The 26,246-nt window shown below is 35.5% G+C and overlaps 2 protein-coding genes across 3 annotated transcripts in view; both read left to right on the top strand.

Moving 5' to 3' along the window:
• The window catches only part of IPO11 (importin 11), an 80,057-nt gene that overhangs the window by 42,343 nt on the left and 11,468 nt on the right, over positions 1-26,246 (top strand). For both annotated transcript variants that reach the window (XM_054281645.1, XM_054281652.1), the window contains exons 25-29: positions 4,556-4,635; positions 5,217-5,297; positions 7,506-7,601; positions 9,096-9,209; positions 10,106-10,227. In XM_054281645.1, the coding sequence (XP_054137620.1) occupies positions 4,556-4,635; positions 5,217-5,297; positions 7,506-7,601; positions 9,096-9,209; positions 10,106-10,227 (493 nt within the window). The remainder of the gene's footprint in view (positions 1-4,555; positions 4,636-5,216; positions 5,298-7,505; positions 7,602-9,095; positions 9,210-10,105; positions 10,228-26,246) is intronic.
• Positions 20,383-22,299, top strand: LRRC70 (leucine rich repeat containing 70). The gene has a single exon (XM_054281665.1). It carries the CDS (start codon positions 20,401-20,403, stop codon positions 22,297-22,299), a length of 1,899 nt encoding a protein of 632 aa, XP_054137640.1. The 5' UTR covers positions 20,383-20,400.

Raw genomic sequence — 26,246 nt, 5'->3', positions numbered from 1 at the left:
TGCATGTTCTGCTTGCAACCAGAGTAAAGTTATTAGCTTTTCCCTTATCCAGTTAATAGCAATGTAGGATGTTTTCGAACTACCTAGATATGTCTATAAACACTTGGGTCAAGCACTGAAATGCAGTGCTGGCAAAATATAAACTTAATAATGAGAAATAGGATTCAATGCTTAGGAAATACTGATATTTCAAGTACTTTTGCTTCATAATTAAAGGGAGTATAAAAATTCAGTGGTTTAATTTTTTGTTAATATGTTTGTGTTTAGATCTTTAGCTGTGCTTTCGAGGTTTCAACACTACTGCAGAAAATGGTTCCATTTTTTAAAGAAAAATGTGTTCACAGAATTACAGAAGTTAGCTTTTTAATTGATAATTGTTTTCAGGACTTAATATTTTATTCTATTTCTACTGGTCAGTAGAAAGTTATGTCATGGCAGGTAGGTGGATTATGATGTCTTCTGTTATTTCCCCTTGTATACAAGATCTCTAATGACAAAACTGCTCTGTTTAGTAGTAGTCGCTTTATGGTGAAGTACTCCACAGCTACTGCTAAAATTCGGTGTCTGCTGAGTCCTGATGACTGTTGTGATCATCCATAACTACAACCTCCCCTTCTGCCTTCTTTTCTGTGTCACTCAGAGGTGGTGTCTGCTGCAGGACACCTGCACTGCATGAATGGCTGTGATTTTCATGGTTTGTCACACTGCTAATCTGCTTGACTTAAATTTAGAAGTACTCGGTATTTGTGGCTTATTTGTTTACTACTGATATTTTCTCCCCAGTCCTCATGTGGTACTTTTCAGAGAGTAGAGATGAGTAGAAATGGAAACCCTGGCATACTCTTAGAAAAGAGGTATATTCTGGAATATTCTACACTTATAATGTTTTCCTTGTTTTATGAATGGATCCTGGAGAATAGTGATGCTCTCCTTTGGAAAAAAACTACATTCTGAAGGGAAATTATTTATTCTGAAAAATGAAAGCTGCGTGATGCTGGTGTAGAGTAAGTAATACAGTTAAGCTGGGTAGGGTTTCCTTAGGACAAGCCTTCAAACATGCTTATCTCAAACTTTTTTTTAATCAGGCTTGGGAGTGAAACACAGCAGCTGATGTGTAATCACCCTATAGGCTTCTGTACTACTTCACTTCCTGAGCATATTTCTGAAAAACTGTTTTTGAGTGTCATGTTTGTCAAAAATTTTGATTGCTACAAATGATGCGCATTGTGCCAGGTGGAATGGTTTCCAGTGGAAACCATTTTGATATGCTCTTTGCCTACAAATACTGTTTACATCAGGAGAATCTCACGAGACAGCCTCTACATGACATAGCTATAGTATTGTGATGCTTAAATAGAGCTGGAATTTTGGATTAGTGCGAACCTTATTTTAAAACATGGTAGTTCGAAAACCAGTACAATACTGCCATCTGCTGCCCATCATGGAGCTACTTCATTCAGGACACTTGAAAAAGAGATTCTTCACTTAAATCAAGTGCAACAGTATAGTTTAAGGTGCAGCATCTTGCAAAAGAAAGCATATTGATCACTGATGATCAGTAGTGCTAGTTAATTAAATAACTGTTCAGTTTTAAACATGTAGCAGAATTTTTCTAGTACACCAGTAGCTGCATTCAGCTGAAACTTCCAGCACTTTTAAGTCAGACTCCTCTGTCCTTCTTAGCATGGTGATGTAGCTGTCAGAACAGGTGAGAAGTCAAAATTGCAAATTCTTGTGTGCCTTAAGTGTCTGAGATAAGGGGAAAAAAAGATAATCTCTCCAAGACTGGTTTTCAACTCAGTCTGAAGTCATCAAAGTAAAAGTCAAAGGACAGATGAGGTAAAGGGAAGTTCTGAATAGGTAACTACCATGTTTATGTCTTGTGGGGTGGGGTGGAGAATTAGCAACAAGATGCTCCAGAAAATTAGTTCTTGAAAATACAATGTAAGTAGTATTAACCTCCTGACCTTTGTTTTCTGAATTTATTTTTACTGAATGGAATTACTGTAATATACAGGTAATGTAATGATTTTGCTGGTGTCTTTAGCTTCTATATAAGTGTGTAAGTCATTCAGAAAATATGTCAGAGGTGAACATGGACAAAGTAGAAGAGCAGAGGGCAGGGGAAGAAGAATTCATATGTGAGATTTTTGAACTTCAGAAGGGGAAAGATATTTGTAAATATGTTTTTGATTTTCCTTTTTTAACTAATCTGAAAATAATGTGTAGTTGTTCACTTACAGATATAATTGTCATTATGAAAATATCTTTTTATTCCCATTTCAAGATACTACTGTTGTTGGAATTGGGTGTCAGAGGAATTATACAAGTCAATTAGATTTGCCTTTAGAAGCAGAATGTTGCATTTGATATGAAGGCTTGATTTCACTTGCATAAGTGACTGACCTTCAAAGATTATGGTGCTGTCACTGATGTATAATAAATATTCACAGCATAATAGTCATACTTGGTTTTCAGTTCAGCACTGGTGCTACTGTTTAAACTCTGTTGAAATGTAATTGCCCTGTAGAGGGATTGCACAGTCTCTTTAATACATCTCTTGCAATGTATTGAATAATGTGGAATGGAGAAATACATTAATTGTCTGAGGATGGAAGTGTTTCTGCACTGAGGCTGCTTAAAATGACATTTGAATTTGGTACAATTTCAGGTTGGGAATACAGTCATAGTCTAGACATATCTATTCCAAGAAGCACTAAGTTTAATGTGCATGTGCTGTATTTATAAAGGTACTGGCAAAAACCAGGTTGCTGAAACTGGTCTAACTCCTCTGATCCAAACAAAACTCAAAGGAGCACATTAATGAATTCAGAAAAATGTTTGATTCAGGAAATACTGGCAAGAGAATTGATGTATAATTAGCTTCTAAATGTAGCTAGTTCAACATGAGGTCTTTCCAGAAAATTTTGCTAAACATTGAGCTGTGTTTGAGTGACTGAAGTTCAGTTATTTCTGTTGCATCTGTCCTACCTGTTTTCATTTTGACCTGAAGTACAATTTTTGCTACACACTTTTATTGGTTATCACAGAATGGGAAGTTATGGAAAACTTAGTAGTAATTAATGTTTATGTGACCATTTATTTAGAATTTATCTACTTGCTTCAGTGTCTGAAACTTTAAATATTATTCTATCCAGTAAAGAGAAAAACACAAATGCAGACCTCTAAGGAGAACTCAATGTGTAACTCTAGTAATATGCTACTTAAACTAAACTCATACTTATCTTGTAATCTTTTGATGAGCATTTTGGATTGATAGGTGATCTCTTTTCAAGTCAAGAGACAAAAATACTCATAATAAATATTTACAAGATATGACCTGTCTGAGTACTCACATGTGAACATACACAGGAATGCAAAGCTGTCCTATGGCCATATCCAATGGAAGAGCATCAATATTCACCTAATAAGTGGGGGAAAAAAGAAAATCTGCTGGACCTCCCCAGAACTATACAGATGTTATAATGGAAAAGCAGCCACAGTCATGGCGATAACTGGTTTTGGTAGAACTTTTTATATATAAATATTGCTAGATGTAAGCAACACTTTCATATGACTGCTTTCATCTAAGCCGTGGGAGACACATGAGGTCTTAGCCAGATGCTTGTTCCATCTGGTGAAGGAATTTTATTTAAAATTAATGTAAAAATATTTTCCTGTTGCTTCTCCATAATGGTTTTATTAGATATTTAAAAGCTGATGGAACTGAAGTCCAACTCTTTTATCCAATAATAGTTTGTCTTCCAAACTGCTTTAAAGGAAATTCATCTCTTTGAGGTTCTTTGGTCTTTTGCCTTGGTTTTACACAATGTGGACTTTCTGCAGTATTATCAACATCCATGTGAAACTTTGAAACTTTTCATTTTGCTGTTATTTCTGCTTATACATGTTCCAGAGTGATTTTTTTTTCCTTTAACAGTCTTACAGGTAATGCCTGAGGATATATAATTTTTTCTCTCTTCTAGCTGCTGCTGTAAATCTTCCTCCATGTGTGTCTGTCTCTTAGGCTGGTATTTCTTTATTGAAATACTCAAGCTATGCCCTACAGCTCAGTGTGTGTCAGCTCAATGCCATTTGATACGGCATCTAGGTCAGAAGAGCAGAACTGCAATCTTTATTTCATTCTTTTTGCTCAGCATTTACTGACTCAGTGTGAGAGAGACCATTTATCTGTAACTGCAAGTCTCTAAAGTACATGTTTCATTTATTCTGTGTTTAATATCTCCTTAACCCAGTATTGCATCCAAAACCTGACTTTTGTTTGTTTGTTTTTCGTTTTTTGTTGCCATTGTCTTTTGAGGTTGTAGGATTTCTTGTGCTTCCATTTGAGCACGAGAGCTGTCATCCCACACCAGTAACTGTCTTTGGAGAGAGAGAGAGCAAGCCTGATTGGCACTGGATCTAAGATCTTTTTTCTATTTGTTGGCATCTGGCACTACAAGCTGTGAGAGGAGAAGACTTTTAGAAGGAAGTCATCTTGGTTGTACTTCAGTTTGATTATCAGGTTCTGAATTGTGATTTCTGTTTCTTCCAGAGCTGAGTTCAGAAAATCTCAAAAATTGCTTTAAGATCATCAATGCTTATATTTTCTTATCTTCATCTGAATTTTTGCAGGTATGTTACCATTATATAAAGATCCATACTACTGCCTCAGGTCTTTACTGGCAAACTGTTTTTTCTCTCGTCTTGGAGCGTGCCATACACACAGACATTTATACTCTTATTCATATATGTGTATACAAACATACTGTTTTAATGTTAGCTCTTTATGGTTCATGGTGGACATTTAGATTTGAGAAATATTATTTAGAATTAATGCTTTGTGGATTGATTTAATAGTTTGATATCTTTATGGTCCTATGCTGGGTAATGATAGTTACTGTTATTATCCTACCAGATTAAAATTATGAATATACATGCTAGCAGGAGTTGAACAAGATATTATGCCTTGTTGTCACACCTTCTTGATTAAAAAATTCTTCGAGATTGTTTCGATGTCCTGCAATGTTAAAAATGGAACAAAATGCTTAGATTAGATTTTAATTAGTTTAGAATGATGAACATTTTAGCAGATACAATCTTTGAAGAGAAACTGGGTCTTTAGGCATATGTAAACCCCTAAGGAATTGAGTTTTGAAATATATACCAATATATAAAATGCATTGCATAATACCTTCGTTTTCATTTTGTTTCAGATGTATGCTGCCGACTTATGTAGGTCATTTTGTGAGCTTTTGAAGGACATAACTATTGAAGGTCAAGTTCAAGTTTTAAAGGTGGAGTATAATGAAAATAATATTCAGAGGCTCAGCTTGTACATGTAATGTTTTCAAGTAGAATTTAGAACATGTAGGAAAAACCAATATATTTAGCAGAATTTGACACTGGAGTTAAACCGTCAGTGGTGGTTTAATTACTTACTTGAAGTGAGTATAGAGCAAACTTCTCCTATCTTTATTGAATGGCATATGTATGTGGTCTCCATGAAATTCCTTTGTGTACCATACTTCCATTTGTACCAGACACAGAGTTCAAACAATCTTTCTTTGCCTTTGGCATAAGTTGCTGTTGTAATGGCCATAACTGCTTAAATAAAGTTGCTAAAGGTTTTTCAAAGAACCAGAAATTTATGTTTTCACACTGCCTTAAAATGATGTTGTGGAACTCATAAGCTTTTGAACTGTTAATAACAATGATTTGAATGTGTCTTTTAAAGAATTTTGGGAAATAAAGTTGGAATATATGATTGCAAGGTAACTGACTAGTAGCTGTAGCGTACTACTAGTAACAGTGGTTGCAGTAACAGGAGGCTCTGTGTTGTTTATGAAAATTTGGACTTGAATTAAATTAATTGTAAATGTGATGGGGGATATAAATTGGATCCCAGCTGTCCCTTTGGTGGAATCACAGCTGGTTCCAGAATCCAGGACAGAAAACAACTGGTGAAGTTCAGAGTCTGCCCTGTTTGTAGTTACTTCTGTGAAGAGCATAAGACCTCTAGGTCTGAAATTTAAAATGTCAATTCCAGTCTATTCAGTGATATTATTTAAAGTCTGTAGTTGAGCAAATGTTTTATGCAGCAGCTTTTAATCAAATTTCTAAAATGGAATTATACTGCTAGTACAGAATAATTTATTCACTTGGGTCCCAGTGTGGTCTTGCTGCAAGATTTGTGTAGTATACTTGGAACACTTTCCTAGCAATGCCCTCTTGATTCCAGAGGGATAACTGAGCTATCATCCTTGTAAATATTTTTAGAAAAAGCAAAAGTTTTGTCAGGCTTCACTGTGCTGACTTGTGAAACAAAAAAACCCCAAAATCTAGATAAGCATTGGGAACAGAAACACCCAGGGGTGTTCTCTGAAACAGTTTCATTCAAATAGCTTTCGTGGATTGTAAATGGATATTAGAACAGTAATTAAATTAATAAGGTTGAAAAATACTAATTTGGACTGATAAGACAATTTGTTGCAAGATTGCTGAGGCTTGATGTGACTTGATTTTATAATTATCTTGATACAGACAATAAAAGGTTTAAAAAGACTGTGCAAGGAACACAGGAGATGGCCAAAACTTCCAGTACCCAGAAAGAGTAGGGAAGAAGTTATGTTTACCTCTGTTTATAATAAGCCTTTTTTATACCTCTGCATAGTAAAGGTCTACAAAATTGAGAGGCATTGAGAAAGGTCAACTGCTTAACACTTTTCTCAGTGCAAAAAATAAAGTATTAAATGAAGCTATTGGGAACAAGGTTCAAAATGGAGAAAAAAATATTTAGGACAATTTGGTCAAGAGCACAGAATAATTGGTCCTTGTTGAAATTCCTCTGAGGTGGAAGTAAATGGAGAACTAAGAGTGTTTAGGTGTGGTACATTATGATACCTTTATGTGCTTGAAAACATATCAGTGTGTTCATGCATGTGGCATCACTTTCTCTACCTGGAAGTAGGAGTGAGGAGCCCTCAGCCCGTTATTCTCACAGCCTCTTCCCATCTCTCTTGGTACAAGGGTGGAGCACAAACATCTGGGCAAAAGAAAAATGGAAGAAGGCAGGAAAACAAATTACTTCAGGGAACAGCACATGAGGGGAAAAGGATCTGAAAAACAAAGGGTAAAGATTTTAAACATTGGGAACCAGAGCAAGGTACCCAGAATAGCACCTCTGAGAGCACACCTGCAAGGAGCTGGTAGGTCCTACTCAGCAGGTTCTCAAAAAATGACATGACAGCTATGGAAATACGCTCTGAACTGCTGGTACTTCGCCCTACCAACCACCTCAATCCTCTGCTTTTCCTGGAACCATAACCAGGTCCCTTTTTCTATATTACTAGAATATAGTTTCAGCAGTCTGGGATTTGCTGGTATTTAATGGTAAGCATCCTCTGAGCACTTTATATGTGTACACCAGTTCACATGGGTTTAAAGCTTCGGTTAAGGTTTATGAATGTACTTTGCTAATGGTCTAATTTGCTTTTGTTCTTAAGGTTGTAGAAAATGTCCTAAAAGTCAGCCCTGTGTTGGGTCCTCAAATGTTTCAACCCCTTCTGCCATCAGTATTCAGGGGGATTATAGAAGGGGAGGTAAGAGTTCCTTTAACTACTCTCTACTTTTCATTTGGAAAATGAAAGTACCTTCCATTATCTCCAGCTTTTTCATATTGATGTTGTATTTTCTCTTGTTTTAAGAGCATCAGATAGATTTTTCATATCTAGTTTAAAAATCTTTAAAGGTAACACAGTAGCACAAGAAAAAACAACCTGTCCAGCACTTGTTTTGTCATGCAGTGTTTGTTTTAATAAAATAGCAGAAATTTAATTCTGCTGTTCCACTGTTTCTTCACTATTAACATTTTTAAGAGTTATAACATTAGGCCTAGTGTAACCCTTAGTCAGTGATGGAGTTTTTTATTGTTGCGTGTTTTTTTTTTTTAAGACACATACTATTCCTTTTTAATTGTACCTGGATGAGAGAAAAACAAACTGAACCAGGAGAAGATCAACTTGACTTTCTTTTCCTAACTGATATATCTAATATGAAGAGCTGAATGAGTTGTGTGAGATAGTCTTTAGGATTTTGCTGGCTTACATGTCATAACATCTCCATGTTCTCTCTTTGTAGACAACAAATGAGTAAAATCAAATATGTTTTAACTGTGTTGAACCTTTCAGTTTCTAGCAGGAATCAGTGGGTGGAATTCTTTAAGCTTTTTTTCTTTTTTGATCAAAATCTTTGCTTTTTTCTCAGTTGAAGACCTTCAAATATCAATAAGGAGCTCCAGTATCTGAGCTGGATAAGATTTGCAAATTTAAGCAAGTAATGCTATATAGCAAAGTACTTTTTGCTGTTCAGAGCACAAGGATAGAGAGTGGATTTTTAAAATGTCTTCTGATTTATGACTAATAAATTCATTGTACCCCATTCAAAATATATTACTCTGGGTTAGAATTTTCAGGTAAATGTTGGCGTTTTGTTTTTCAGGTAGGCTATTTCACAAAATACAGTTATATTGTTATGTGCTGAATTTAATATGAAAAAATCCATAGCTTCTTTTAAAATAACCAAAGATAATAATCTAGTGAACTTATTACTCTAGCCAGTTAATTTTGAGACACCTGCAGATTAGTTTTTGGCAAATGTATTATGGCTTCTATCTGAAAAAAGTAAAAACTTCAGAGATACTAAGTGTTCTTAATTTTACTGAAATTGTAAGCATTAACTTGGAACCAGCATCAACTTCAAAAGTGGTGTTTTAACAGTACAATAAACTGTTCCTTAAGATACAGGTTTTGAAATTTAAAGTAAAATCACCCTGCAAGTTGAGGGATGAGTCTGTTTGGATTAAATAGACTTTGAAATTGCTTTAGTTTTCATATTGTAAGAACTGAAAACTGGTAAAGATTGCTCACTCAGTCTTCTGTTCCTAGAGGCTCTTAAATTGCAATTTATAATTTAGAATTTCGTGAAAGACATAAGGGATACATACAAGTATTTTCCAGGCACTGCTGCTGTGGGTGTCAAATATTTTTCTTTTACTTACATTAGCCACCTTTTGTTTTGGTTTATTTTCATTTCAGAGGTACCCAGTGGTGATGTCTACTTATCTGGGGATCATGGGTAGAGTTCTACTACAAAATGCAAGGTTTTTTTCATTACTTTTGAGCCAGATGGCATGTGAATTGGGTCAGGAGGTAAGGTTTATTGTCCTTTTTTGTCCTTTTGGGTTTTTTGTGTCTTGGTATTTCAGCTGTATTACATAGAGTATTCTTGCCTTCTTTTGATCTGACTAAACTTTTCCCTCTATTATCCATGCTTGTTCCTGCCCAGTTAATCTTGAAACGGGGCTCTTCTCCCTCCTTCTCTCCTTTCCCTGAACACCATGTAACAACTTTTACATGTTCCCATAATTACTTTAAAAATTTTAATGGGATGTTTTTAGAGTCCCTAAATTCTCTTCCTGCTTTATCCCACAATTAGCCATGTAAACCCCCTTAGTTCACATGCAATTGTAGGGGGAGAATTTCTTTCCTTGTGCCATCTTGATGGATCTTGCAGCCTGGAGGATGGTCTAATGATTCTCCTCTGCATTTCTAGAGTATCAAATTCAGTGTGATTCAGTTTCACTGAGGGTCTTTTGCTACAGGTGTTCTATTATGTCTTTCAGTGAAATTTGCTTTTCTGGGGTATAATACAGTTTTCAAACAAATAATGACCAGTCTTTTTTTTTTTTTTTTTAATTTGTCGCTGTGTAGATAAAACAGAATAAGTCCATCTGCTTTGTTTCTATGAGACTGTTAGGGAAAAACGGAATAATTTGGTGTCCTGAATTAATTCCCTCTCCATAAATGAAATACATTTCAAGCATCTAGGTTACAGCTAATGGTATGTAGGGTTCAGGGCCTAGAAGCATTGTCATAGAAAATGTAAAAAGTACATGTTGCTTATTACTTCTATCAGGTATACAACTGTGTAGCATCTTTCCAAGACTAAATAATGTATTCATTTGCTGGAAAAATTAAAATAAGTTCTTTTCTAAACGCACTGATGTACTTATAATTGAAAAAGAACATTGTGTTTCCCAATGCAGTTGGACCAAATTCTTGGTAACATGATTGAAATGTGGGTTGATCGCATGGATAACATCACTCAGCCAGAAAGAAGAAAACTTTCTGCTTTGGCATTGCTTTCTCTTCTCCCATCATTGAATAGGTAAGCAAATGTACAGTATATTAAATAAGAATACTTCAAAGACCCTTGGAATTGTTTTTAAAGTATTTCACAATTCTGCAGCTAAATATTCCAATACAAATAGTTTTATTTGCTTGCTGTTCTATGCCAAGAGAAATTTTATTAAAATAGAAATTCCATGCTACATTATATTAACTTCTTATTTGGCTTCATAAGCATTACAGTAACCTTTCTTCCATTTCATAGGAAATGTCATTTAGGTAAAGTGAGGAATCAGCACTGCAAATTTTATTGTTGGTTCTCATATTAACTTAGAACTATCTGCTTCTCTCATCTGTGATTAAGTAGTTGCTTTAGTTGACGTGTTACTATTTTGGTGTCCCTTCCAGGGAGCAGTTTTCAGTTTTCTTTCCTGTTATAAGTGATCTGAACTTTCATTCTGGTTTTCTCCTTTATGACATTAAGTGTAAGAAAGAGTTGCTATGGAAGACTGTGTTGTTTCTGTGAAACACTATAGGTTTTATAGCAAGGAGATTTTCCTATTATCCTTTCAGTAGCCATTATCATTCCTGGACATACATAGAAAATGAAAGTTTTAAAAGAAAATGCTGAATACACTGACTTCTAAGTTGTCAATACTAGAAGTCATGTATAACACATTTAGGTGAGAGTTCAGTCCATAGTTACCTTCAGATTATTTTTATGTGTTTGACATTCAGGAAGACGAGACTGAATGAGTTTACATTTAGTCTGTTGGGTTTCCTGACCATTCTTGTCTGTTGTATTGTCTGTCGAGAATTTAGATGTTGCTCCCAAATCCTAAAAGCTACGTTAGTATCTGTAGAATATGTAGTATCTGTCAAACCTGTAGTCTGTGTAGTCACTATCTAAAAAAAAAAATCAGAGAACACTTATGTGTAGTTTAGAGGCTTCATTGCTTTTTATATGCATAGAAATTTTTCTCTTTTTTTGATCAGATGGGTAGTCACAATAACCATCTAGCTAAAGGTGAACCAAGCAGCTGCTTTGAAAAGTTTTTTCCCAGTAAATGTAACAGTATTATGTTGTTTATAAGGATATTTGAAATATTTTTAAGGAGATGTTAACTAAAATGTAACGTGCTGAACTACATCTGTCTTCATGTGAAGTTTCTGTTAGAGGAAGGAAAAAAATAAATTCCTTTAGATAACCATATTATTTTGAACTATGTTCAGCTGTTCCAGATTTCCTGCTGCAAAAGCCAATTATTTCTGGCAGTCTGTAACTTCATAAAACCTTCTCTAATGACAGCTTTATTTTTCAGTTACCCATATCATTTAAGAAAGCTGCTTCTCAAATAAAAAGTCTTTCTTTAGTGGACGTATTTATGTCAAGGCTATGAAAATTTCACTTATGCAATTGATAGACTGCCAAACTTAGCTTCAGACTGTGTGTGTGAAATGGATTCTGTCAATTGGTTGTTTCTTTTACTAGAACAATGTAAGTCACTCTGGTTTTGCTGTATCTCAGGGATTATACTACAGATACTTGCTGCATCCTGTCTCTTCAGGCTTCTTGCACAACTCCATTTGCACAGTTGAAACAAAAAAAAAGCTTTAAATGGAATACGGTATTTAAACAACGTTTGGATTAATGTGTTTTCAATGATTAATGTATTGTAGTAATTTTTCCTGTTGGAATGCCGCACTAGCCAGTTGCCTGACTAGATTTTACTTTAGGTATCCAAGGTAAGTTCAGGATTTCTCAGCTGCAGAGGCAGAACAGAATTCTGTCTTATGTGGATGGCTGATAGGGGGTCTTGAGAACGCCAAAGTGAGAGTGAGATTCTTCCCTCAGCTTGCTGCTCTGTGGTGGCCAGGATTGGTACCATTAGCAAGCTCAGATTTTCAAGGTTCTGCTGAAAGAAAAACAGGCATCTGTGCTGTGTCTAACACTTTCTGAGAATTTTTTTCCTTTTGCCAGTTGTTTTCTCTAGCCTATAGCTGAAGCACTGGTTTATTTTAGAGAGGAGAGGGAGGTAGTAGACAATAACAGTGGGAGGAAAATGAAGATTACATGTATTCTCATTCTTCTCTCAGAGTTGTTTTATGCATGAAATGTTGGGGAAAGTTTTAAACAGTAACCATTTTTATTCTCCGTGTAGTATTAGTTCATGGATTTTAATTGTTTCTCTAGTTAGTGATCAGGTTTATAATTACAAATATGTGGAACTCTAGACTTTCTGCATTTTAGGGGAAGGTAAAAGGTAGGTTCCAGCATTATTAATTTAAAACAGTTTGACACAAATAATTTTCTGTTTCAAGAACAACACCTTTGACAGTGTCATGAGAGAAGGATTTTAGAGCAGATAAGACAGGATTCAGTGTAGAGCAGTTGTTCACAGTGGCTCTTGGGCTGACTAGTTTGACTAAGCAGATTATGAAGTGACAAATTGTTAGCCACACTAGTTTTCTCATCTAGGCAGTACCATACAGCGATAGACGTAATGGCATGCTTTTGGTATCAACAGTAGTGCTGCATTTTAATCATGTGTGCTTGTCCTTCAGTCTAGCATCCTGTTTATCTTCTCACAGCTGCACATTGCGTTAGTGGTTAGAAATTCACATTAAAAAAAGAACAATAACTGCTACTTTCCTGATTAGTGTGTTGCAGCACCTTTTCACGGAACTGTAATTTCCTGGTATTACTTAGGGCTTTGCCCAAATTAAATGTTATATAATTGTCTGCTTTTGCTCTCCAGTTAATGTTAGCTTGTTTTTTGATGTTTGACAAGTACATGCATTGGCAATATTTTCTGTATTTTGTATTCTTACTGCCTGTTTATCACTCATCCATCCATGTGCATTTTAATTAATTTATTAAAATAATCTTACTATTCCATAAAGTAGGTTGAAGACTTCTATCTTTAAACTGCTGTGTATAACAGTGGGGACCAATAACATTCAGGCAGGAAGGATGCACTTGTGGAGTGAGTAGCTCCATGTTAAGTACATGAGAAAAGTGTGCATAGACACAGAGTAGCTCTAATGGGAATGGCTTTTTGAAAAACATGCAAGGACTTGAAGTTTTTTGGAGGAAATTTGTATTTAAGCTAGAGTGTGACAGCAACCTGGATGAGTAAATTCACAAATGTTGTGATTTTCCTTCTGTTATCAGTCATTTGTGCTTGTCTACAACCTTAATGACTTGTTCATGAACATACAGCTGCAAGAGTACTCTTCCAGGCTGAGTTGAGTTTTATTAGATGTGCCCTTAGTCCCTAAAGTAATGACTAGTGAATATGGTCAGTGGCAGCATTCTACCTCTTATTTGTTGTAGAAAATATGTGGGCCTCCACCACTATCTAGGGTTCTGCGTTTTGAGCTCTTCAGCATCCTTTGTCATCCTTGTAATTCCTGATGCCAGAGTGGCTAAAATAGTACTATGGCCTCTTCTCCTACCCATATCTATCTATCTGGAAATAATTAGTTTGCTTACTGCAGTATAATGTCAGTATTACAGTGTTTTGGAATGTCCTTCTCTGGAGATATTGAAAGCTTTTAATGATTTATTTAGCAAAGTAGTTATCTTTTTTATTCCTACAGTTGTGTGTATTTTAGTGGAACACAACACTGAAAGATGCTAGAGAGTGATAGGAACATTTCTTCTCTAATAAGAAAATGGAAACAGATTTTGGGAGGATTATAGTGTCAATGATCAGCTTTGTTTGGGGTGGTGCCTGACTGTACCCACAGGCAGCATTTGACACCATGTTGAAAGCTAAGCACTCACCTTCTGCAGGTGAATGTTATTTCCATGTCTGTCACTTTTGAATGGGAGATTGCCATGTTTACTTTTACTCAGTCAGTGCTTTCCAAAACAGGCCACAAATTGTGGTCCTTGAGGATAGGCTTACTTTTTGGTGGAACTACCTGTGTAGAGTGGTACCATTCTGAAGTAGAGGAGACTTTACTGAGCTTAAAATATGAAGTATTTTAATTTATCTTTCTTCATTTTGGTTTCTGGTACACGAGTAGTTTTCATTTTACCCCTTTGAGTTAAGTATGTTTATGTATTGTGGGGAAGGGGTTAAGAGGTTCCCCAGGTTTCTAGTAATTTGTAAATGAATGTGTGCTTTTTCTCATTGTGTATCAAGTCTCATATGTCAGCCAGTATGAGTTCTGCCAGTTAGGTAATTGGCATTTTGTGAGTGTAAGCACTTACAGTATGCAATTATAAATCTTCATTAGATTATTATAGAGTTTTGCCTCTGTCATTTGTTAAAATTACTTAGAAATTTTAATTTTCTTCTCAAAAAGTTGTCTATATGTAATGTTAGCTAAATGGTTAGAAAGTGCCTAATAAAATGTCATGCTGTCCTCATGATAGTTAAGTCCTCATTTATAAAGTCAGAATTTCTTACATAATTACTTGTACATCCTCCTTTCTTTATAGGGATGATACTCTGAAGCTATTTTATCTTCCCCTCCATTTTTTTATTCCCTCTAGTTAAAGGAATGCTCACCCACGCCTCTAATAGACTATTAGCATTTAAAGGAGCTCTTTAAAATATGATTTTGCAGTTGTCATCAGTGTTTGGCCATGGATTTATTTAGCTTGCCTGACAGGTAACGGTGCAATTTTAATGATAAGAGTGAAAAATGTGGCTTTAGTCTTAGTCTGACTATCAGAGTCTGCATAATTCAGAAGGTTACACAGAGCACTGCCAACTTCTTTAATTGTGTGTCACGTTATGGCATTGGCAAAAGGACGCACTCATTAAACTTCCCTTGTTCACAGTCTCCATTAATTTTTCTCCTACACTTGATGGCTAGTATGGACTGGTCAGGAGCTTATTATCTTTTCCCCTAAGACCCTTAAGCCTTGATTTCAAGGAAAAATGTACCAAGTGATAGCAAGAAATTGTCATTAATTGCATCTAAACTGCTGCAAAAAAAAATAACCTACAGTCATAAGGGTTTGGTTGCTGCTGCTATCTTGATTTTGTTTATGGCCTATATAAAATATTTCAGAAGTCTTTCCTAAAACTATTCTGATTAGATTTACCCTAAAATTTAAGATTTTAATTATATAAAAGCAAAAGATAACAGACTAACTAGCTTCCTTCAAACTCTTTGCAATGTATGGTTTACATGTTTGCAAATTAGATACTGAATAAGTAGTGACTGAAGTATAGCATATTACTAAAAATGTGTAAATATCACAAGATTGTAACAAAAGTAAAAAAAAAAATTTCCAAACCCAAAACATAGATTTACAGCTGTTTTTGCACCTGTGTGTGTTGGAGCTGTTTTGGTATATCTGCTTATCTGTCTGTGCTATACTCTGTGAAATTTGAGACTGCCAGAGAGTAGCTGAGATTTTTCAGTGACTTTCTTTAACAGTGCCAGACTACTATGATGAGATACTAGAAGGGATAAACACCACAACCCATGTCACTACAGGACCTTTTGCAAATAAGTACTGTCTTGAAAAATGATGTTTCATATTCAAATAATTTAATGAGAAAGTGAGTGTTTAAAACAAAACATCAGGTTTTGATATTAAAAAAATGCCCAAGTATAAAGGAAGCTTGTATTTTTAAGAAATAGCTATTATATTTTGTGTGTGAGTATTCTCTGTAGTAGTTGTTAGGAACTGTTGATGTTTTCTCTGTTGAATATTTGGAGCTATCAGTTGTTAATGCCAAGTGTATGCCCATCCTGTCTCCTAAACTAGCAGGCAGAGTGTGGTTTTGGAATTCAATTTAGCTTTGATTAAATTTCTAGAAGTTGAAATTTGGGAAATTAATTTGAGTTCTTTGAACCTTTTGGTTTGAACTGCATTCATATAGAGTGCGTTAATGCTTTTATAGTTTGAGCAGAATTGCTAAATATTGCAGTGAAAAGTAAAGGCTAAAGCTGTAGTGTTATTATCAGTATATCACATCTGTGTGTTACGTTCATGGCCACCCTTTTTTAGATTACTATTTTGTTCACAAACTTGGTGGTTGCTCCATAGAAGATTTAAATTTCTGAATAAAGAGAATAAACTGCTTTCTCTAAGTAAGCTTTTAGTTTCATGAGAGCTTTCTGTCATATTATTTTACTGGAGTCTAAGGTCAAATTAGGTTTATGGAATGGAAACTTATTTTCATATCCTCAATGGGAAAAATAATTTTGTTGTTTTTACGCTGTGGAAGAGAGAAATTTTCAGTAAATGCAGCAGCAAGTCAGGAATCTTACTGAAACAGAAGCATCAAATCCTAGAAGGAATCTGCAATATTTGAAATGATCAGAAATGTTTTGGTAAACTAGATAATGAGAAAAACAGAAAAGTGTTTCGGGATCTGATAAGTTAATAAGGTGTCAACAGTTCACCTGCCTACTGGATGTTAATTAAATGTTGATGTCTGTGCTACCTAAGCAGTAGTTTAGTTTCTGAATTGCTTTGATTTGGGGTCATATCTAGAGATGATGTGGTCAGAAGGAAGTAGGGATTTGAAAAAATAAAGTTGTACAATAGCCTACTTGTGGAGAATAAAAGTATAAGGAAGGAAGCCCTGCAAAAGCAGATGGTTGCTAAATACATAATGGGACAGCAATAAATAGTTTCACTCAAACAAGCTTAAAAGAATAATTACAGTGCTAAAATTATTTGTCCTCGTTTGTGGGCTTTAACAGAATTTTGTAGTAATTATAAGAATGAAATCCCTTCTCAAAAATTCACTTTTGACCCTGGTTTTGAACTTCTTGCATGTTTTCTGTTGTATGTAAGTGGGATTTGGATGACTACTTTGTGCCACCTAATATTCATTATATTGGCATTAATGTAACATGGGTGAAGTGCTTGTATGTTCTTTCAGTTACTTTGACCTGTCATTTTATGCCCAGTTTGACGAATTGCTGTTACTCAGGCTTCATGCTTGTATTTACAAGGAGTCATAGTTGAACTAGATTTTAATGTTAAAAAGCCAATAGCTTTCAATATTAGTATATTAAGATGAAATTCACTTGTGGGTTCAAAAATAATCTTCTGTTACCATGTGAAGCTGTATTCAGGTAAAAACCTAGTAATGCTCTCTCTGCAGAAGAAAATTTGCAGTGAATGAAATATGAGAGCAGCCTAAGCTTGTTAGTGTTTCCTGGGTTTTTTTTGTACAGTTTCCAAAAAGTAATGGATTTTATTTCTAAGTATGAGCCTCTTTGACTAATGCTGATCCAAGTTACGTATGTATCCCACCTAGCCTTTTTTATGGTTTTCCCCAAAATGGTATCAGTTATGTGGCACATAATTTTGCATCTTGTTCTTAACAGATACTGCTTTCAGATACTTTAACGATAGGTAGTATTAATGAAATAATAACTCTAAGATACATTGCAGTCAGATCTGCAGGCAGTGCAGGCTGCAGTATTGACAAAGTATAAAGCAGGACTTCTCTAGATTTCATAGTGCAGAATGGAAGGAGCCATGACCTGGATTAAGATTTTTTCCCCCTGTTTTGGGCATGGGATTCAACTATCAGAAGAGTCCTTAGTGTGGTCAGAACCACAGTGGAGCTAGGGTTCAAGCAAAAGTTTTGTGAATATTCATAAGGTACTTTCAGTGCTAGACCACAGAGACATTTAGCCAATTAGTTACTGGTCATCAACTTTCTTTTATCTGGCCACTGCTCTACTGGTTCCTCTAAATTTTCATGCTATCTTATATACCGTAGAGCTTCATTAATTGCTTTAGGTTTTTTTTGTGTTGCTTCTGACATTTTCAAAAAGAGAGCTCTATGAACATTTGCCTTTAAAAACATTTTTTTTAAATTTTACTTACTTTTTGTAGCTATAAAGCAGACCTTGGAAGAATAGTTTTTTTTGTCTGGGTTTTTTTTACACATATAGGTTTCAATATAAAGGGACTATAGGCAGTGAAGTCTAGGTAGAACCTAATTTCCTGTTTGAAGTCACTTTGCATTCTTTGCCTGTCTCTGATTTTCCCCTCATCTGACTTTATTGATAATCCTTTTCCTTTACTCTTACTGTTCTGTCCCCCACATCCAGGATGCTTCACCATTGTTCCTGTGGACTATATGGTGTTTTCCCTTTAAGTAAATGACATGACATTTTATTTTACTTTTCTCATAATGTCAACAATTATGTTAAATACTGTGAAAAAATATGTGTGAAAATAAATATTCAAATCTAAGGAAGAATTAGTTTTCCTATTGATCTATTGGTCTCAGAAAAAAAGAAACAAATGTAGTTCTAATTCTGGGTTGTAACTGATACAGGCTTTGTCTAAAATGGCCCACGGACCAATTTTACTTATTTTATTTCTTATTTTAGACTATGTATTTGGAAGAAAGCTTCTTCAAAAGCATGTCTCTGTCTATTCTGCTTCCCTTTCTCATCTGTGTCCTGCATTTCAGATTGGATTATATAGACAAAGACATTTGGGTTACATTTCACCCCTTATGTGAACTCAGGCTTCCTGTGTGAGATCACTGTAGCGGAAGGGACTTGATTCTCCTGCTGCTGTGCCTCTTTTTTGGCTGTGGCTACTGATGGGCTTTGTCATCTTTCTTTTGCTGAGCAGAAGGTCTCGTTGCAGTAAAATAATGGAGTTTTAGTTATGTTGCTATTTGTAGGCTTAATCTCCCCTTTCACCCTTTGATGACTGATGTGACTGAGCTTTGCAAGTATTTCTTGACTGTGATGGATAAACTGAGGGTGTAATCTCTGGTCGTTAAGCAGAGGGATGTTTATAGCCCATGTAGTCTTTTTCTGCACAGGGGACACTGCAGGAAATGAAAGCTGTGCATGAAAGGTGTGGCTCTCAGAACCGGAAACCATCTCATAGTCCTCTGTGGATAAAATTGGTTTTAAAAGGGTGGCCTCAAGTGAGACTTTACAAAGTGCTTGGGTCAGGTCAGAAATACAAGTACATAGCAGCTTAGTGCCACATCATGTGAGTCTCATATCCTAGGATTTCATAGGTTTCTGTGGGATTGCTAGCAGATTGTGCCTTGTCAGAGGGCAGGAGACACTGGGCACTTCCCTTCAGGGTGTTTCTTTTCCCTCTTGTCCAGGCCACTGGAATGTCTGTGCATGTGGCAGCAGTTTGGCTCTGTAGACAGGGAACAGTGTAAGTGTTGCTACAAATTTAATAAAGCTTTTCAGGTTCTGGCTGAAAGATAAGGGAGTTACAGGTAATGCAATAGTGCTGTTACAAATAGTTGTGCTTTATTCTGAAAGTTAGACTTAAGATAATACTCCTTTAAGCTCTCCTAGTTAAGTCAGTGTACTTAAAAAAAAAAAGGCAAAACAGAAAAAGAACAAAAAAAATCCCCAAACAACAAAACGCAGCAGTTACAGACTAAGATAGTTCTTGGTTTTCTAGAAACAAATCATTGAGATTTCCTTTCTAACAATACTTCTGAAGCACAGATAAAATGGCTTCCTGTCCCAGGGTTTCCTGTATCCATGGCAACCTGACTTCAGGCACTTCTTTCCTAGTTTCCTGAGCAAACTGTTGCAAACCCTGGGCAAAAATGTCAGTGTTGTAGTACACAGCAATACTGCCTTTACCAAGGTTTCCCAGATGAGTGTAGTTGGTCAGTTTATAACATAATCTAGCGGATTGCAAACAGCAAAATAACGGAAATAATGAACTTCAGATTTGGGGTAAGGAAATGCTTCTATTTCTTTTAAATGTGACTCAGCTTTATAAAAGTAAAATTCAAATTGTAAGTGATCTGCCAGTAAAATGTAACTTATTTACAGTTGGCATTTCTACTTGAATGCTTTTGAAACATTTCTTAGTGATGGTTAGCTATAAGAAGTAGAGAATATATAGTATTTTTAAATTAATAGAAGCTGTCATTTTGGCAGCTTAGATACTTTTATGCTACATCCAATTGAATATTTTCTGGCGAAGTTATCAGTATATTTATGTAATTGTGCATTTACTTTGAAAAATCTTTTGCAGTGAAGTCCACTTAGTCCACTTAGTCCACTTGGAGTTCTAAACTCCTTCTTTGGCATGAAAGAATAATATGTAAAATACCAATTTTGAGAGTAATGCTAATATTTTTAAGACTGTACACATAGATCCAAATAATTATTAATATATATAATAAATATATTTGAATTAATAATATTTATATACTTCTTTTTATCTCTAATAGTGAAGTCAGAGAGGACTAAGAAGGCCAAAGACAGGGATATGTGTGTTCTGCAAAGTTCTTCATCCTGCCCAGGAGCATTCCTGTATATATTTAATTGTTTTCTTTGGTTGCTGCTCCAGAAGGAGGCTTTTGGCTGTCCATCTGCTTGTCAGCTCTGCACAGGGAGACAAGTTAGCTGTCGTAATGCAGGGCTTTCGAGCATCCCTTGGAACCTTCCTAAAACAACAATTCTTGTTTACCTCAGTGGGAATAATATATCACATGTCACTCCAAATGATCTAAGAGGCTTTCTGAAGCTTGCTGCACTCCACATGGATAATTCCAGTATTTTGTATGTGCACCCAAAAGCTTTTGTGGAACTCCCCAAACTGTGCTACTTGCATCTAAATAGCAATCATATTAAACGCCTGGATCCAGGAATCTTTGAAGGCCTTTCCAATCTTCATTGTTTATACCTTCAGAATAACCAAATAGCTTTTCTTCCCAGAGGATTATTTAGTGATCTTCTTTCTGTTAGATATTTAACACTTCAAAGAAATCGTCTCAGTGTCCTTGGAAGTGGGACTTTCTGGGGAATGATAAATCTCCAAACACTAAACCTAGCAAATAATAAGATTTCACGGATATCAGATGCAGCATTTCATCATCTTGAAAATCTTACATACTTGTTTCTTGAAGGTAACAACTTACCACTTGTGCCATCAAATGCCATTAGAAGGCTCAAAAATCTTGAAAGACTTTCTTTGTCTCACAATCCCATTGGATCAATTCAGCCTTTTGCATTTAAGGGACTTAATAAGCTTAAATATCTGTCTTTGAAAAATGTCAAGCTAAAATGTGTTGCTGTAAATGGATTTTTTGGATTAAACAACCTTAGCCAGCTAATCTTAAGTTATAATGATTTAGAAACTATAAATTCCAGCACTTTTACCTTATTGACCAATTTAATGTATCTACAGCTAGACAGAAATAGAATAGGCAGTATTGGCAACGGTACCTTTGAAAAAATGGGGCGGTCACTTAAAGTACTCAATTTAGCATTTAATAATATCACAGAGTTACAACCGGAAGTGCTCAAGCCCTTAGTATCTCTAACTCATCTGCAAGTACATTCTAATCCTTGGAACTGCAGCTGCAAAATGCTTGCATTACTTAATTGGCTAGCATCATCTTCTGTTTCTGCAAAAATCCACTGTCAGCATCCTCAGAGTATGCGTGGTAGACCTTTGCATTATATGAAATGGGCTTGGTTTTCAAACTGCATTGGCCCCACTGCCAGCCTGGGCTCTGTCCCAAGTCTGGGATCTGTCGTGGTGCATCACAGCCCAACCGCTCTGCTGATGGCCTGGCATAAAGGGAACAGGCACAACACATTGGAGCAATTTGTCACTGCAGAAACTAAGTATATTGGTTTCTGGGAGGGAACTGCAGCTACATCTTCTACCCCATTGCCTTATCTGGAATATGCTGTTGAAGTGCCATCACAGGCAGCTACAGTGTTATCAACATTACCAGTGCAAATTCCAGCAAAAATTATACCTACTAATGGAAATGTAGAAGAAGAATGGTTGTTTACAACAGATCCTTCTCCTGTATCAGTAAAAACAACCCAGATTTGTACACAACAGGTTGAAAAGCTGAATCAAGCTTTTGATATTTTACTGGCCTTTTTCATTCTGGCTTGTGCTGTTATCCTGTTCTTAACCTGTAAAATTATTCAGTTTAGGCAAAAACTAAAGGTGCTGGAAAACTCAGGGGAAAAGAGTATAGAATATTATGGCTTTTATCAGCCTGGCAGATACAACATAACTGACTCAGTGCAGTCTCTAACTCGGAAATCAGTGGAACATTCAGAACTGGACCAAATAAGGCTGCTCAAGCGAACAGTATCAGAAAGTCAGGCACAGGTCATCTTGTTCGAACACTCATCATTGTAATTTATCTCATTTGATTTGGTGTTAACTGTGATATGAAAGGTCAAGAAATCAAGAGCTCAATTCTGTAAAAATACCTCTACCAATTAAAATCAACTGCTTAATAGAGCTGTGTAAAATGGCACAATTTGTGTTCTGCATCAACATTTGCTTACTGAATGTTTTGAAATTTATTGATTATTTTATTATATGTCATTTCAGTCTAACATGGATAAGTTTATTAACCTAGGTCCCTGTTTGTAGTAGTTTTTCACCTATGCTCAAGTATACATGTAGTATAAAGTACAGTTTAATTTATTTTGCCATACTTAATGATGTAAGTTCCTATAGAAATTCCATGGCTATTGTGCAGCAAGCAAAACATCAGTTCTTAGTAGGATCACAAAGCCAAGAAATCTTGGGGAATCAGAAAAGAGTGTTTCATGTTTTATTGTAATAGAGTTTATACTCTTCCTCTATTAAATAAAGCACAGGGGAAAACCCCCCCACATTTACAGTTAGCATGTTCAAATTCTTGAGTAAGAGAAAAATTTCAAACTATACAAATTTTATTTATCCCTATAGCATATTGTAATATACAAAGTTGTGTGTTCAGTCTGTATAATGTATATATTAAAGTGATTTTTATTAGTATGTGTCTGTATGGTTTTATGAAATACCCTAAATTGGAGTTAGGAAAACCAAAATGCTGTTGAAATTTACCAAAGTGTGATGACCAAATTTATTATGTCTAAAGTAATAGAGCTGGTTAATTATTGTCAATAACAGATCATCATCTATGTCATCTATGTAGTAATACTTCTTAGGGACTTTTTAGCTAGATAAGAGGTACAAATTGAAGAAATGCACTACACTGTAAGTACATAATGCTAAATTAATGGCTGAAAACATTTACATATTGGTTTTTATTTGAAGGTGTCAGGTCAAGATATGTGTTCTTAGTTAAAGCTTCATCTTCAAAATAGGGATATTTTCTTTTATAGTTTGCATATAACTTTTTATTTCTATTTCAAATGTTAGTGTTCTGTTGTTGTCAGGGCATGTCTAGTATGCTGTAGCTTTATTTTCAACCTGAATGTCTGCGATTTTTGTTTTTCTGTTAATTCAATAATTCAAACTTTTTTTCTGGAATTAAATGTCATAAAACTATGTGCCAAATAGTCCAATGTTGTAAAATCTACTTATTTTTGTAGATGCTGTCTTTCTTGTACAGGCTGTGCCCTAGAGATTTCGGCCACATTTATAAGTTACACAGTTTACAGCTAGACCATTTTCCTCAAGGAAAAGTGGGGAACAATGCTTTGATAGACTTTCCTTTGTGGTGTTGATTTAAATTGTGTAGAAGCATATTGCTGTTCCAGGCTCCAGCCCGGAGCCTGTTGCATTCTCCAGCTGAGCCAGAGCTGCCCTCAGCATTCTTGTTCTCTCTCCTCTCTTTCCTGCTGCTGTAACTCTGGGCTGTGCAGATCCCAGTCATCCTGTTTGTCCATCTGCAGTTCTTTTCCAGCAGGGAAAAAAAAAAAAATCTATTTTCTACTACCAGGACATATAGAAATCTTGACTGCACTGAGTGGGTGTGAAAGTGCAAGTATGACTTCATTATTGTTTGTTATTAGTGTAATGAAATAATATTGTATTTGTGTGTAATTTATTGTATCATAGATCAAATACTTCTAGGGAGCACACAATTCAGCTTCTTGGACAAAAGCTTAAACTGTTTAGTATTGCTTGAGTAGAAACTATTTTTTAAAATGATTTTCTAACATAAGATCAGATGTTAAATGTAATGGGCAAATGCTTTTAGGAAGGGAAAACACTACTTGTAATTTATGCACCTTTCTCCAGAGGCTAATCCACTGCAGTCTCTTTCTCTTCAACTCATTTTTGTTACCTTCTGTCTCTCCTGCATAATTTGTTGTGATAAATATTAATTTTGTTTTCACTCAGTAACAACTGCACAATCAATGATTGGATGTAGTAGGTTCTGCAGTTTTATGTGCTATATTTTTAAATTTTTAATTTTATGTGAACGCCTTCAGAAATAGTGGACTTCAAATGCAGTAAAAACTAGTTAAGTTTCTCTTGCTAGAAATGCTGCTATGCCTTTTTTACAGAGGAGTTTTGCTAATTCACAAAGGTTAAAAACTGAATAAACCTAATTCTCAATCCTCAAATCTGGCAGAGAGCAGCTCTGTTATTTTAGGCTCTTATTTCCACAGCTGCTCTTTACAGAAAGGCATGAGAGCTTCTCTCTGTAAGTGCATCTTTTTCACTGACAAGCTGCTGTGGGAGTTGTTTGCCAGGTATGCCTCTCACCATCTGTAGTGGGGGAACATGAAAGGAAAGTGGTGTCTCAGCTGTTTGCACAGCAGAAAGTTAGAGCCATTGAAAGCCATCCTTTGGAGTGGAGATATCATCGAATTACCAGCTTGCCGACACAGGGATTAGACTGACAAGGCACTGAGAGATTTATTATGCAGTTGTGAGGGAAAGGCCTTTCTTTAGCAGCCAGTATCTTTTGTATTTAAATGTTCACTTGAGGAAGCCAACTCTTTAATGTACACATGTGGTTCATATGTCAATTAAAAACACTAGGGAATAATTAGAAGCCTTAGTGAAATCTGCCCTCATGAAGCAAAGTGGTGCTTCATGAAGATCAGGTTTATGGTCAGTCATAGGACTCCCCTGGCAATACTGTCTTAGCTGCTACTTCACTGCTTTAGGAACTCCCTAGAACTGTGCAGCTCCTAAGGGGGGGTGTGTGTGTGTAATAATCATTTACGTCACTTACAGTATGTGCGGAGTAATCTCTACTTGTCCCACTCCACCTCTTTCCTTGGCTAATGAGATAAGAAAAAAGAATTAAACTTGCTCAATATGTAAACTAGTAAAGATATGAAATCAAACTCTTCTTGGTGTTTGCATCATCCTTGTGAATGTAGAAAAGCAGAAAATGTTTTCTCTTCTTTTATCTCTGAAAAAGTCTTTTTTCTCATACAGATTTTTTTCGCATTCTCTGAGGGATATGCAAAGTAGATATGGGATCCATTTTATTTAAGCACCACTAAAAATATGTCAGGACATGTTTTAACATGATGACAGACTTTTGTCTCCAGTAGTTTGCTATGTAAGTGAAGTAAAAATTAGGAATTTTCACATAAAACCTCAGGATAATAAATTGTACGTAGAGCCGTGTGCATTAGAAATTAAAACAGAATGAAAAAAACCAAACAAAGTATGTTTTTTATTTTCAGAATAGATGGGGTCTGTTCTGTCCTTTGCAAAGCCTTTATTCTTTTATTTAAAAACTTATGCAAACTTCAATTTTGAAGTTTTGACATTATTCTTATGGAAGCTGCCCTGAATGCTAAATTTTGTTTTCTGTTGGTGAGGTGAATTTTATTAACAGGCAGCATACAATATCCGTTCTGTAATAAAAAAAAAAAAAAAGTAGTGCTTATATCTTTGAAACTGGATTATGAAGTGTTTTAGTCCCAATTGTGGGCCTTTTGCTGCATACCAAAACATTTTTTGTGCCAATAATTTAGGAAGACTGGGTAGATATAAAAGCAGTTGTAGCCTGATGGTTTTGTTTGTTGCATTGCTAATCTGGATTGTATGCAATTCAATGGGGGAACTGCTTAAATGGTGCCTTCCTCCAGGTTTAAGATTTTAGTATGAAACATATTAACTGCTCTGTTCTGAAAATTCATCTAAATGCCACATTTGTCTTCTTTGTATCCATTCATGAATTTTCTAATTATTTCTTTAAATAAGTAGGCTAATTTTAGTCTCTTTGAAAAGGTATTACTTTGAGTGACATGGCATGCTTTCTTATCTATGAAAATAAGGCCTGATGCATTTTATATTGCCACTGAACTTTGAGGTTTCTTTTTTTAAAGCGTGAGTCTGTGGTATCTTTATTTTTCACCAGCACGTGTCTTGTGTTC

Source organism: Melozone crissalis, unplaced genomic scaffold, assembly GCF_028551555.1.
Source record: "Melozone crissalis strain CALT ecotype California unplaced genomic scaffold, PUWL_Pcris_2 ptg000005l_1, whole genome shotgun sequence".
NCBI lineage: Eukaryota > Metazoa > Chordata > Aves > Passeriformes > Passerellidae > Melozone > Melozone crissalis.
This window is presented reverse-complemented; position numbering and strand designations above follow the sequence as displayed.

Bases quoted from the DNA above. Each gene is read 5' to 3' on its own strand.
- LRRC70 (XM_054281665.1), top strand. From the start codon at position 20,401: ATGTGTGTTCTGCAAAGTTCTTCATCCTGCCCAGGAGCATTCCTGTAT.